At 36.2% G+C, this 14499-nt stretch overlaps 4 protein-coding genes across 4 annotated transcripts; all 4 read right to left on the bottom strand.

The window, feature by feature from the left end:
* Positions 1–122: 122 nt before the first annotated feature.
* Positions 123–6229, bottom strand: CBG01212 (the record flags this gene model as incomplete). Its single annotated transcript, XM_002635933.1, has 10 exons — positions 123–173; positions 223–333; positions 1959–2100; positions 2304–2545; positions 2588–2809; positions 4878–4919; positions 4967–5108; positions 5157–5267; positions 5313–5582; positions 5688–6229. 10 exons carry the CDS (start codon positions 6227–6229, stop codon positions 123–125), a joined length of 1875 nt encoding a protein of 624 aa, XP_002635979.1.
* A 126-nt stretch (positions 6230–6355) lies between these two features.
* Positions 6356–9222, bottom strand: CBG01213 (the record flags this gene model as incomplete). The annotated part of the gene is made up of 6 exons (XM_002635934.1): positions 6356–6400; positions 6445–6586; positions 8240–8454; positions 8702–8796; positions 8898–8995; positions 9167–9222. The coding sequence occupies 6 exons, from the start codon at positions 9220–9222 to the stop codon at positions 6356–6358; spliced, it is 651 nt and encodes a 216-aa protein (XP_002635980.1).
* Positions 9223–9619: 397 nt separating this feature from the next.
* CBG01214 lies at positions 9620–11186 on the bottom strand (the record flags this gene model as incomplete). Its single annotated transcript, XM_045236964.1, has 3 exons — positions 9620–9839; positions 9883–10197; positions 10546–11186. The coding sequence occupies 3 exons, from the start codon at positions 11184–11186 to the stop codon at positions 9620–9622; spliced, it is 1176 nt and encodes a 391-aa protein (XP_045091772.1).
* Positions 11187–11750: 564 nt separating this feature from the next.
* On the bottom strand, positions 11751–14162 carry CBG01215 (the record flags this gene model as incomplete). Its single annotated transcript, XM_045236963.1, has 4 exons — positions 11751–11970; positions 12017–12130; positions 12980–13177; positions 13552–14162. The coding sequence occupies 4 exons, from the start codon at positions 14160–14162 to the stop codon at positions 11751–11753; spliced, it is 1143 nt and encodes a 380-aa protein (XP_045091773.1).
* Between the last annotated feature and the right edge of the window lie 337 nt (positions 14163–14499).

The following is a 14499-nucleotide window of genomic DNA, read 5'->3' as shown; positions in this document are numbered from 1 at the left end:
TATTAGTTGACACTGATCGAATTTCAGATATTTCAACCTTCTTTATCCTTGTTGTATACTTTTTAACCGCCGCTGAGTATTCCGAAGATGTTAGCAGACAAATAAAACAATGAGTCACACAATTAATTGAGATGATTATTCTTGTATCTCTCTGAATGTGAACGTAGAACTCTCTGAAAATAGAAATTTGAATGAGTCAGCCAAAAAAAAAATTTGACTTACTGCAAAATGTAATATGGTCTCAACCAGACGAGTGAAAATACAATGACAAATCCGTCGATGAGCTCTGATATTAACATGCTCACTGATATCAAATATACTAGAATTGAGTGGCTAAAATTTTTAAGATTTTAAAGGAGGCCAGGCAGCAAAAATTTTGGGGGGACAGTTTGGGGGACGAAATCGCACCGCGCTTATGTAGGCCATCGATCGTCAGGCGCCTTCGCGCCCCCGTAGCTCAGCCGGTAGCGGCGTTGTACCCCTTAGCTGTCCAGCATGAGTTCAACTCCTCATGGGAGTTCTCTAGGCAAAATATCAGGAAAACTTTTTTTTTGGTGTCTGGCCTCTTTTAAAGTTATATGTTGTCATAACTCACTCATCCTCCCCGTTTTGATCGCGAATGATCAATCGCAGCTTTCGAAATTGAAATGCGCATGATACTAGCAGTGAAACTATAGAAAGAAAAGTAGATAAATTACTCATAACTGTGAAGGTATGAATATAATTCTCGTCGATTAAGAGTTCATAGTTGAAAAACATTTCAAAATCGTCAGATCTGGAATATCATTATTTAGCACCTAACAAGAGCTATTTTTGATGAAGGACTAGGCGTTAGCTAACGGTAGTGTTTACGCTGGTTACAGTAGTGTTTCAGTTGGTTACCGTAGTTTTTACGGTAGATGCTGTAGTGTTAAACCTAGTTACGGCAGTGTTTACGGTAGTTTACTGCAGTTTACCTTTCATTATCGAAAACTTTATAGATTTGATAGTAAAAATAGCTCCAGACCGCATGCCAAATCACAAAAACTCCTGATATAGCGATGCTAGCTCTCATAGAATACTTTCTCAGATTCTCGAAATATTTTGAGACCGATAGCACTAAAACAACAGTAACAGATATATTTCTTGTCATTCTTTCTGTTGCTAGAACAGATCTTCTCAGAAATTCACGAACCACGCCATAAAGGCCATTAACATTTTTCACAACTTCCTGGTCCAAAACGTTCCAAAAAATGGTGTCACTGAAGAGAGTAATATCGCAAACACAAACAATAAGAATGGACCGAAATACATAATCCTTTTTGATTTCTTTTCTTGTCAAAATGAAAGCATTGAAAACATTGAGAGCGATTCCAAAGATTGCAACAAAAATAGCCACCAAATTAAATTCTCTTATTTTCTGTTCCATTTCTATTTGGGGAAATTCGAAATCTTCATATTCATAAAATTCGAAATCATCGTAAGGAGTCGTGGTGGTTTTGAGTTTAGATTTGGTCGTTTTCATTGTGCAAAAGATTCAGGAAAATTGAAAAGTATTTATGTTGATAAAATCGCGTTCAAATGAGTTTTGCAGATTCTCTAAAGATCATCAACAAAGTAAAGGATCAGAAATTCTTCTTGATGTATGATGGAGCAAAATTTGGGTAGTTGGTAATTACAAAGAAGCAAACTAAACATTCAGGAAAGTTTTTGTAGGCTACAAGTTTTTCAAAGGACAGAGGGTATTAAAGTTCTTGGGATTGGGCGAGAGTATGTACTCTGACGTGACGATGTACTGTTTTTTTTCAATTCGTTCGGCGGTGTAACCGTAGCTCAGATGGTAGCAACGCGGGACTTCCAAAGGTAGACCCTCAAGATTAAATCCCCGAGGAACTCATTTAGTCAACGGTTAACGAATTTTCCGGTTTTCTTGGCTTTAAAAAAAGTATTGATTTCGGTCATAAAATGTTATGACTCACTTTTGGCACATATCCACATCGAATCATTGTTAATACGGTATCACGGTACATTGAAGACATCAAACAACAGATAATCATATGGGTAGCAGTGGAAATTGTGAGGATCACAGAGAAAAAGTCCTCCAAAATGCTCAGAACGAAGCTGTAAACTTTGTGGATTTTTGGGTGATTTTTAGAAGGATCGCTAGACGGCCTTGTGTTAGTTGAGGGTCCCATGGATTTTTCAATGCTTTGTAAGGGTCTCCTAAACTTTTCGGAGACCCCTTGAGCCCTCCGGTTTTTAGTGTCCCCTAGACCATACCAAAACTTTTAAGCTGGAACAGTGTCCCCGGATTTTCTACTTACTATAGCGCAAACTGGTCATTTGGATTTTTTGTAGTCGGTGAAAACGGACTTAAAATGCAAACTATCCCAAGGGGAAATCCAGCGACAAAAAATGAAATGGTAAGTGCCAAGACTAGTTTCGAAGTGTTTTTTGAACTTTTTAGATTGGAAGACGAAGCCATTTTTTGCCTCTGTATTTCAGCATTTTTGATTCCAACAATCAGAAAATAGGTGGCAATTGTGAACAGGATAAAAGGGATGATCTGAAAAAAATCTCTTACAGATGATGTTGTATTTACAATAACCCTAGAAATAAGTCCATCTGTAATTTTTTGAATTTTCCCCATAAAATAATTGTCATCAGTGACAAATTTGGAATCTTCCAACCAGTAGTACTCATGCATTGTGAATTGCGTGCATTTGACTTGCTCATCGATTTGAAATATTCTGAATCTGAACGGATCTAATAAATGGATCAAGCTGCACAAAAATAAAATCAAAAATATAAAATAGTAAGCGATTTTTGGCTGGATAATATTTCGAATTTCGGATTTAGGGGATTTCTGATCACCAGAGTTCTTATCAGTGTAATGCTGAAACTAAGCCACGTGGAACATCTTCTGGTATAATTACGACTACAATCGGTTAGAATTCTCATCCATATCATTCGATAGTCAATTTCTTTCGTATAACATATTTTGAAAACTTTGAACATTCTTGTAGTTTGCTTGTTTACATCAAAAAGTAGAGTGAAAATATCGATTATTGCAATTGCTGACATTAGAATATAAATCGGAGAGGTCCTCATTGATTTTTGACGAAGAATTATAAAATGAAAAATGTTTATCAAGATACAAGGAACCGCAAAATAAATTTCATTTTCGTAAATCAGCCGGACAAATTCACAGAATTCGCTTTGGAATTTCCAGAGAATTGACAAGAGGAATGAGTCGGAATATGGATTATGATCAAAGCAGCCCATCCGTTTACGCAAGGAATTGGAAAATGATTTTCAAAAGTTATATTTTCGTTTCGTTTCTGCAAAATTGAACTTTGTGAGCTGTGAAAATATCATACTCGCGCTATGAAGGGCAAGAGAACAAGACCAACAGAAACAAAAAATCTCGAAATGTTTCAAATTTCCGAATCAGACTCTTAGATTCCTAGGCAACAGAACCGTGACCAGGGTCGAAGGGATGGGATTTGCGTCGTCATAATAAAACCGCTCTTATGATCGATGAAGCCAGAGTTGCATATTTTCATAGCTGCCACTGGCCGGGCCGGAAAAGGAATTTTCTCGGCCCGGCCCAACCCGCCTCTCACAGTGGAAAATTTTCAATGAAAAATTGGGTCATTCTTTAAAATTAAAGGAGGACTCCGACTAAAAATTTTTATTGCATTGAAATGTTCAAAAAGTTGTCTATTTTCCCAATATTATAGCGAAAAAATTCGAAAAAAATCCGAAATCCCCGAAAAATGCCGTTAAAAGCGAAACATTTTCAAAAAAAAGTTGCTAGGAGGGACGAGGACTTGGATTCCCGCGCAGTGAGAAACCTAGGCCACGAAGCCTGATAGCCGTTTTTTCAAGTGGCCAACAGTGGTTTTTTAAGTTTTTTACCGGCCGGACATGAAAACCGAAAAAATCCGGAAAAATTTCCATGTCAGAAAGGCGCTATGTTGCCGTGGCCTAGGTTTCTCACTGCGCGGGAATTCAAATCCTATTTATTTTCAACGCCGTTTTTCGGGGATTTAGGATTTTCTTTGAATTTTTTCGCAATAATATATGAAAATACATATTTTTTGAAACATTTTAAGGCAATAAAAATTTTTGGTCGGAGTCCCCCTTTAAATAAGAAAAAATTTACATTTTTGAACAAAATTAACAGAGTGGAACGTAATCAAAAAATAGGTTGTTTTTGCTCAAATTTTTGAAAAAATTTCAAAATTTTCGAAAAAAAATTCGAAAAAATCAGCGTCTGCACAGAAGGCGGGCCGGCCGGGCCGGGCCGTGATTTGGCAACATATTTTGGAGCGATGATCATGGGACCTCTCATCTGGGACAAACCCTAAAACTGCCGGTTTCCTATTCAGACGACATCGGCCGGCGATGCAAATTCTGCCCGCATAGCTCAACTCGTAGCGACGCGGCACATCCAACAGTGTATCCACAAGTTCAACTCCTCAAGGGGTTTTGATGAACGAAAGTTAGAGAAAATCCTCTTCCATGTCTCTTCACCTTTAAGCTTGTAGTTTCAGAATTCATACGGTCTTTAAATCAAAACAAACAAAAATAGTTTATTACAAAATAAATTACATTACGTCAAACCTGTAATAGAAGGGCTCCCAACTTTCAATTTTGAGCAAATATATGTATCTCGATACCTGTTGAAGATATGAGAAAGTTGTCAACAGATAAATTGCTTGTCATAACATCATAATATTTTATCAGTTGACTCATTTTTGCTATCTCCTATAGAAACGGAGATAATTGAGCTCAAACTGACAGTGTGGGCCCTTCTATTACAAGTTTTACGGTATTCTTCAATGTTCCCAATAAGACTAATTATTCTAATATTCTGTGTTTGAACCATCAACGTTTCTGATGGTCGATATTGATGGAACATCTGGTGGTTGAATCTGCAAACTTTTCATTTGATTCAACTTTTCGAAAATGTTTTGCTCACTTTTGGCTTCTTGTTCCATTTCAATAATTTTTTAGCAGCATTAAAATATTCCGATGACGTCAGAAGACAAATAAAACAGTGGGTTACTGTATTGATGGTGATAATAGTTCGAGTGATGACTTGAAATCGTATGTAGTATGCTCTGTGAATGTAATTTTTCAGAATTATTTGATTTTCTTGATCTTCTCACTGAATGTTGTAATAAGGTTTTAAGGCGAATTTGTCGAATAAAATGACCAAAGCATCCAATGATTCAGATATTAGAAAACTTAGTGAGAGTAAAAGTAATAAGATATAAGAGCTGAAATTGCTAGAATTCTGTCAGGACTCCTATTAAAGAACTTACTCGTCTTCTCCATTTTTTGTCCGGACTACAACTCGCAGTTTGATGAATAAAACTATGAAAGTTATAAAAAATAGAAAAGTTAGCACAATAGTTATACAGTTATTGTAGAAATTTTGATTTTTTAATAGTTTGGGCTTCATGAATAATTCATTGGAATCAAATGAAGTATCGGGATCTGATTCACATCTGAAAAAGCGCACTCGAGTAGAATTACCCCCAACGTTAAGACAATTTATCTCGGTTCCTGTACAAGGTATCAAAAGTGAACAACTGACATAATAATTTTTGATATTATGATGAAAATTTTGAAATCTGATCTCTCTTATATCTATCACAGGAAATGGGCTATGACGGCTCAAAGTTGACGATACTCACCCAGACATCTGAAAATTTTCGAGCTTATAAGACCAGTTTGACCAACTATGATAGACAATGAAAATCGCCAGAACAGTGAGATTTATTAAAATTGTAAATTTAATTTTGAATTTTGATGAAAAGATTTTGAGCATTGATACGAGAATGATGATAACTGATGACACATTTCTGGCCACCGAGCGAGCGATAATAGTTACAACTTGGATTTTTAATTGAGTTTTGGTGTATAATGTGAAGCAGTCAGTTTTGGCCAAGAATTCTATGAAACTCGAGATAATGGTCCCAGAAAAACAGAAGAAGTCGCAAATACAGATGATCAGAATTGAGAAATAGATGAAATCGTAACGAAGCGGTTTTTGTGTCAACACAAGAAAATGAAATATGCAAATGAAAAAGCCAAGGAATGCCATGAAATCATCAACGACACTGGAGATTCTTACTTTTTCTAAAACTGTTTTGTCGTCATATTCGAAAATTTCATATTGGTAATCCAAAGGAGATGTTGTAGTTTTGGGAAGTTTTTGAGTCTTGTTGGCTTTCATTGTTAAAGAAGATGTCAGAAGAATAATTCTGGAATAAATAGAGAGGGAGTTAACTGATATCACTTGATATTTTTCGATTAAAATAGGTTGTGTGAGGTTTGGTTAGCAAAGTGATATCACCTATGATCACGTTTTTGATGCAACTACCACTAAATTGTCCTTCCATCTGGGCTGCAAAATGTTTAAATTTATAAAAGTATTAATTTTCGACGCACTTTAGGAACATATCCACATCTAACAACAGATAACGAAGTTTCTCGGTACTGGGATGACATAAAGACACAAATAATCATGTGTGTAGCAGTTGTGATAGTGAGAAGGACAGAGAAGAATTCTTCAAAAGTTTGCAGAACGATTCTGAAAACAACTAACATAATCTAAATTTGAGTCTATATATTCCGTTTATTGTGAACGATATCAAAAGGTAGTCAACTGACAAAATGTTTATTATAATATCAAAAACATTTTGCCAGTTAATTAATTGTTATCTTCCACAGGAACAGAAAGGAATTGGCTCAAATTTGTAGTGGGTCATTCTATTGAAAGATTGAAACGTTGCGGTTCTAAAATGTCGCAGTTCTCAAACGTCGCGGTTCTGAAACGTCGCGATTCAAAAATGTTGCGGTTCTAAAATGTCGCGGTTCTGAAACGTCACGGTTCTAAAACGTCGCGGTTCTGAAACGCAGCGGTTCTAAAATGTCGCGGTTCTCCGGTTACAAATTTTGAAAAAAAAAAGAAAGCTTTTCTAATTACCGATAGTTTTCGGTAAATTTACCAGTAACTCTACCGGAAAAAATTAGACCGGTGAAAATTTACTTGTATTTTACCGGTGAATTACCGGTAAATTTACCGAAACCGTGTCGTTAGCACACACAGCTTACATGTCAGTAAATCCCATAGTTTTGTCATTAACAGTGTAATTTGATGGCTTTAAAACATATACGATTCCTAAAGGAAGCTCAGCCACGAAAAATGTCAATGTTAACGCCAACACCAATTTTGAAGTATTTTTCGAGCTTTTCATATTTGACGAAGAGGCCATTTTCTTCCTCTGAATCTCGGCTTTTTTGATCTCTCGAATCAAGAATACTGTAGCGATTGGGACCAAGATACACGGTAAGATCTGCAACTTTTTCGAAAATTCGGGACTTTTCCGTCAAATTACCCTTGATAGTAATCCTTCCACAACTTTGTGAGTCATTGCAAGAAATTCTTGCCTGGGCATATAAAATTCTGTTCGAGTGTACCAGAAAAATGTGAAGGTTGATCTTGTCACATTTGGTTTGCATGTGTAGTTCCCTATCGGAGCTTCTAGTCTATAGGGACCGAAAATTTGAATGGGGACGAAAACTATGAAAACTAGACTGATGAGAAAGAAAGCGGTTTTTCGTTTGGAAAGGATTTCAAATTTCGGGTTCATTGCAAAACGAATAGCCAGGGTTCTGATAAGAGTGATACTGAAGCTTAGCCAGGTGGAACACCTTCTGGTTACAGTCCTCACGCCTTCCAAGAAAACATCAACGGATATAAGTTTATAATACGTAGTAGAAGAATAGCATACACTAAAACTCTTGAAGATTTCTACAGTTTCCAGTTGGATAACGTATAAAGAGGAGCAAATATCCACCAGAGCTATTGCCGCCATAATTATATAAACTGTAGAGTTCCGGATAGAACTCCGAGTAAGGACGATAAAATGGAAGATATTGATCAAGATACACGGACCAGCGAAATAGAGCTCATTTTTGTATAATTGAGTATTCACAAAAGAGCAAAACTCATTGTAGATGTTCCAAAGAAGTTCAAGGTTTGGGGAATCTGGATAAGCGTTGTTTGCGTAGCAACCCATCACTAAACAGAAAAAAAAATCAAAAAGTGCTTTGCAGAAAAAAAGAAGAAAAGCTTTGATCTTTGAAAGCTTGTTTATCATGTGTAGGTTTAATGATGAACGACCATTTTTCCAAAGGTAAAATTAAATGCAGTTAAAGTTTATTTAGAACTCAAAATTACATCAAGAAGAATCTGGCAACTCCAATAATGACGATTGAAAACATTGCAGAGATTTCTGACACTCCATTGCACTTATTTCCTTCGCAACAGCAAACTGAATTGTCGGGAAGACAGCCAGATCCATGGTGATTGCAATCAACCTCTTGCATTCCCACTCCGTTAATTTTCCTTGAAGTCCTCGAGCATCCTTTAGCCTTTATACCATTGAAGTCAATCTGGAAATTGATTATTATATAAAAAGATGAAATTTCCAAAATTTTGTAGGTTTACGTGAAATATTAATATATTAATTTTTTCAGGCTTCTTTTTTCAAAACTCCCAGCAGCGATCTCAGGATCGCTTCTGTAGGTTCACGGAAATATATCTCACGTTATTATTTTTGTTGTTGTTTTTTTATTTTTTTTTCAATAAATTTGTTCTGTTTTGTTGACCCGAATTTCTTATGAAAAAAACATTATTCACCTTAAAAACGAGTGAAGCATCGTATTTGAAAAATTTCTGTGAAAATCTCTCCGCCAGACAAGAAAAAGTTACGAATTGCCTAAAGTTAGTTTTTTCTGTATAAAGTATACATATCTTACTAATTTGCAACGAATTTTGAGACAAAGTTATAAATTTTCAAATTTTCATCTTTTTATATGAAAACTTATGAAAATACCGTATACCTTGAGGCAATAATTGTCTTCAGCGTCACATTTGTCAGTTCCTCCTTGAATATTCAAGCTACTAGGATCAGCAAAAACTTCGAAGACACATCTGAAATTAGTTCACATAAGACTAGCAATATGCAATTTTTGCTCAATTTTCTTGCTTCAAAAAAGAATATCGAAAGTACCGTAAAACCTGTAATAGAAGGGGCCCCTAACTGGCCACTTAGAGTTCGATTATCTCAATTCCTATGCAAGATTCAAGAATGTGTCAACTTACTCCAAAGATGAAACTGCAACAACGAGAGCTAGGAGCAAGAAAGATTTGCCAAACATTCTGTAAAACATACCAAGTTTCGATATCACTCATACCAATAAATACTGTAGTTTTAATGGCTAATAATTCCCTGCAAACAAAAACATCAAACGAGGTGTAATTGTGCAATGGTAATAAAATTTCTAAATTTTCAAAACCGAAACATTTTTGAAATCATGAGATCAAAGGGAGTATGTGCGGTATGGTAAATGATAAGAATATTCGTATTAGGTAATAAAGTTTTCAGAAAAACCGATGTGTGGTGCCAGTTGTACTCTTATCAGAGGAAGAAATAAGCAATTTCGCTTTCGTTGATTTTTAAGTGTATGTACTTTGAATTATTTTAACAAATGGGGACATGAAAAATACAGTATCTCTTCTTCAAAAAGTTTATTGATTCAAGTATGAATGTGGAATTTAATATGATCGTTCAGAGTTTCTAGGATTTCCGGAAGATGCTCTGAAAGGTGAATTGCCAGCCGGAATTAATGAGTTCTGTGCGATTTCCCTTCTCCAGAACAAATTTCTGACAGTATTCCTATATTGAGAAGACAAGAAGAAGCATATGAAGAAGTGAGTGGCGGAATTGAAAATGAAAAGTGTTTGCACAAATACATTAGAGTTTTTCAAGAAGTGTCTGAAAATGAGTATTGTATTGCTCAGCAAAAAGTGATACAAACTGTTCTGCATGACCCAGGAAAATGTTATAAATCAGAAGGTATAAAGATCCATATGAGATTTCAGCAATGAAGACTGTTGCAGCCATCATAATGATTAAACCAGAAGTGTTGGTCGATGACTTTTCATTGTTCAAAGATGAGCTTCTTTTCTTAGCCTTTCTAATTGCTATCACCAATGCAATTGCTAATACTACATAGCACAAGCTGATAAGCATAGCCATACATCCATCAATGAATAAATAAAGAAATATTCCATTTTCTTTTTCTACCATTCTATACGGAATGTATCTCGGTTTTGGATCGTAAACATCACAACTGAAATTTTTGCATAATTTGCCTCTTGGAAAATTGAATTTGTAGGCGGAGCTAAGCTGTAGCAAACCTGGCCTACCGTAAACACTAATAGAACACCCACTGAACCGTCATCTTTAAGCCATTTTATCCCGTTTCCTATGGAAGACATCAAAAAGCGGTCAACTGACAAAGCATTCACCATAATTTCAAAAATATTTCGGTAGTGGACCACTTTTTGATATCTTCAACAGGAAATAAGATGTAAAAGCTTAAAGTTAACGGTTGCATCCTTTCAGTGTTTATGGTAGGCTAGATTTGCGGTAGCTCAGCTCGTTGCTGCGCTGTTGTCCTATCCCCTGTAAAACTCACTATAGAATTTTCTCGAACTTTACTTGAAATGCATAAATTGCACTCCAAGCAATACAAATGATAATGGTAATTAGGATAACCCAAACACCAGATATTGGTTTTATCCAACTTGAAATTCGGGTACACAATGGAAAAATGATAGAAAATGTTCGAATTCCACCCAGATACAGAGCAAGAACGCTCGAGCATCTTCTGCTCATAATCTGTGTGGTTTTAGCCATCAAATTGACAAAAACATGCGAATATTTGTATCCATCATAACATTGATCAATTTTGTAAACAATATTCCAGAGCAGAACGTATTGAAAAATATTAGCCAATAACTGGACCAAATCACATAGGCAGATTCCGATCATAACAATGTAAACCAAGTTGGTCCGCAATTCTTTACGAGTTAGAATAAATAAATGGAACAAGTTAACACAGAAACTGAAATATGTGGCGTACTTGTAGACGTTGTCTAGAATGCCCAGGAACAGATAATAGGCCAGAGTATTTTTTCCGAAATCCTCGAAGATTGCTTCATAATCAAACAAGAATTGTAACTCGTTTTCGTATGAAGGTACAGAATGGTCATCTTCAAAATTAAACTCATTGAAATAAGGAGCAATTGTTGTAGTTTTGGGTTGTTTGATTTTCATTTCGTAGTGTTATGATGAATATGAAAAGTAAGACAGAAAGCGATTGTTCTCTGAAAGTCAAACGACAACAGATATCATGTGATAATTAGTCTAGGAACTTTGATTAAGGGTTATTGGTATTTCACATAACAAATGATATCAGTTATGTGCAATGACTTGATCTATACTGCAAAGGTTTATGAATCAGCAACTTGTACTTTATAAGATTGGGTGTGTGGGACCAGTGAGATATGCTTGTCCGGCGGTACTGTATGTGCAATGTGGGCGTGTGTGTGTGTGTGTGTGTGTGTGTGTGTGTGTGTGTGTGTGTGTGTGTGTGTGTGTGTGTGTGTGTGTGTGTGTGTGTGTGTGTGTGTGTGTGTGTGTGTGTGGGTGGGTGTTTGTTTGTGTTGGTGTGTGTGTGTGTGTGTGTAGGTGTGTGTATTTTACATGTGGTCGAGCCCTAATAGAATTTTTGACCAAAATTTGCATTGAGTTCAGACCAGAGCAAGAAAATTGTGTCCGGCGGTACTGTATGTGTACTATCATTACTTATAGTCTCATTTATTATCTTTTTATATTAAATCAATTAGATGTATTCGACGGCTTCGAAGATCCTTCAGTCAGAGGCACGGTAGATTTTACCACTGATGCTGTGATATCCTTTTCTTGTCGCTTTTCCCAGAACAATCCTTTTACAGTATCCCTGTATTGTGAAGAAATAAAAAAGCAAATTATACAATGAACAGTTGAGCTTAATATTAGGATAGTGAGGACGAATGAATCAAGCTGTTTGAAAATGTCTCTGCAAATTTATTAAATATTATTATGCTGAATAAATATCACCTTACTGATCTTCAAAATCTTGAAAAACTTCATTGTTGAGTAGATACAAAACTGCGTAGCTGATTTCAGAAATTAAGACGGTCACAGTCATGAGAATGATCATCCCAGACGTATTAGACCTGAATATCAGTTTTTGGAAACTGTTTTTTCAGGGTTGCAACCGGCCGGGCCGGGCCGAGATTATTTTTTCTCCGGCCCGGCCCGGCCCGGCCCGGCCGGAAGCCCCGGCCGGTTCGGCCGGTTCGGCCCGTTCGAATTTAAGAAAAAACAGAAATTATTGAAGAATTATTCGAATTTATTTCTTAACAAGTAGCATAACAATGTAAAAACCGTATAAATGAACAAGGGGAAACAAAGAAATAGAAACCGGGGGAGAAAATTAAAGCTCATATCAACCAATCCAACAAAAAAGATAGAAAAGTAACATTTCCAATACTCCTCAACCGATTCGTTCGTTGAAGGATCGTAGTACTCGGAGACATATCTTGAGATTTCCGAAGAAGTGGATGTTGAGTTCGCTTGGTCACTGACCGCATGATATAACTTTGCAATTAGATTTGACTTCTGCGATGAGGTGGGTTGAGTAGTGGAGGGAATAGCTGATGGCATTAACTTTGTGACAAGATCACGGGCCTGAAAGTTATAGGAAAGTTTATAAACAAGTTTGTTTGTAAACTATACCGTTTCTGTTTCTCCAAAATCAAAATTTTTCATCAACTTCGTACCAGGAGCAAGGAAAACAGCTGCAAGGTGGTATTCATCGAATTCGGAATTATAGTGTTCCAGAGCTTGTAATCCTGAAGTAGCTAAAACTTGAAGCACGGAACAGTCAATCATTCAAATATTAATTCATATTAATTTTCAAATATTAATTTTTAAAAAAAGTTTAAAAAAAGTTCAAATATTAATTAATTGCCGGCCGGCCGGGCCAGCCCGTCAGATTGCACAGTTTTTTGGGAGGTTCTTACTTATTCTCATGTTTCAAATTCCTACTCCTTCGTTTTGCAACAGCAAGGGCAATGACCAGAGCGAACGCAACGATCGCATAAGAAATACTGACAAACATTGCCATATATCCGTCTATCAGAAAATATGTGAACTCCCATTTTGAATTTTCTTTGAATTTATATGGAACATAGCTGGGTTTGGGTTGACCAATGCCACAGCTGAAAAATTGATACTAGAGTGGCGCACCAGCTTTACCGGTATAATTTTTCTAAGTAATTGATCGTCTAGAAACGATCCGATAGTCACCTGTATTCTGTAGGCTATTTTCACATGGTCTTTGTGTTTTCATTGCCACCATGGTAAATGACCTAGAAGACACAACAGGTGAATGTTAAATTACTTCAAGATCATAAACTTGATGGCTCAGAAAATGCATTTTTGAAAATTAGGTTACTATTGAAGCTGGCCTAGAAAACACATCAGGATATCTTTAAAATGCTCTTTTTCTCGCGGACTACACGGTGGAATTTCTAGGAGATATCTATGCCACGGCCATCAGCCTTGAAAAAATGTAAACAACTAAGAAACTTACTATAGTACTTTTTCGAGTTTGGTATTCTTGAAGAATATAAAACTCCAAGCAGTGCAAATAATCCCCACCAAAATCATCGCAAAAAATCCAGATTTTGGCGTTGTCCATCTCGTGACTATATTGCTCATTGGAAAAATCACAGACAAAGCTCGAACGCCGGCAATGTACAACGCCAAAAAACTCGAGCATCGTCGACTCATGATCTGCGCCGTTTTCGTCAACAATATCACAATCATATGTGAGTATTTGTAATATTCGCCGGTGAAACAAATCTCAAATTGGTACATCCATGTCATCAATATTTTAGTCATATTTCCAAGAGATTGGAGAATGTCACAAATACAAACTCCAATCATGACAAGGTAGACAAGGTGGTTTCTCAGCGATTTTCGAGTGAGAATAAGAAGGTGGAATAGATTTATGAAGAAACTCAAAAATGAGGCTACCTCGTAGATTTGTTTTAAAATTTCCACAATTTCGTAGAATTGAATCGGGTACTTTTCAATAATTGAGAACACCCAATCGCCTCGTCGGGTGCCTTCTTCAGCATTATAGTAATCTTCAATATAGTCCTTGTATTTAGAATATAAATCCGTTGTCGTGGATTTCATTTTAATTTTGAAAATTCGAGAAATGATGTGGGCGTATTTTGTATAAGATTTTATGTTGACGAATTTTTCAAACTTACAATTAGCAATTGGAAAATCAGACTAAGTTGCCAATAATAACAATTTTCCATAGCATATATTTTCGTGTATAACATCTGGAGGTTAATTTTCAAAGGCCAGAAATGAATTTTTGGATAATATCCTTGGTACACCTTTTTCGGATATTATACGCAGTCGCGGATTTTGCAAGTGATTTGGAAAAGGTCCTAGATAGTTATGCTACACGTGAGTACCGAAAATTTCCCTCCTGGAATACGGAAAAATGGCTTCCATGTTTTCC

Source organism: Caenorhabditis briggsae (genome assembly GCF_000004555.2).
Source record: "Caenorhabditis briggsae complete genome, chrV, whole genome shotgun sequence".
NCBI lineage: Eukaryota > Metazoa > Nematoda > Chromadorea > Rhabditida > Rhabditidae > Caenorhabditis > Caenorhabditis briggsae.
Note: the sequence above shows the minus strand (reverse complement) of the source record. Positions and strands in the feature narration are given on the sequence as shown.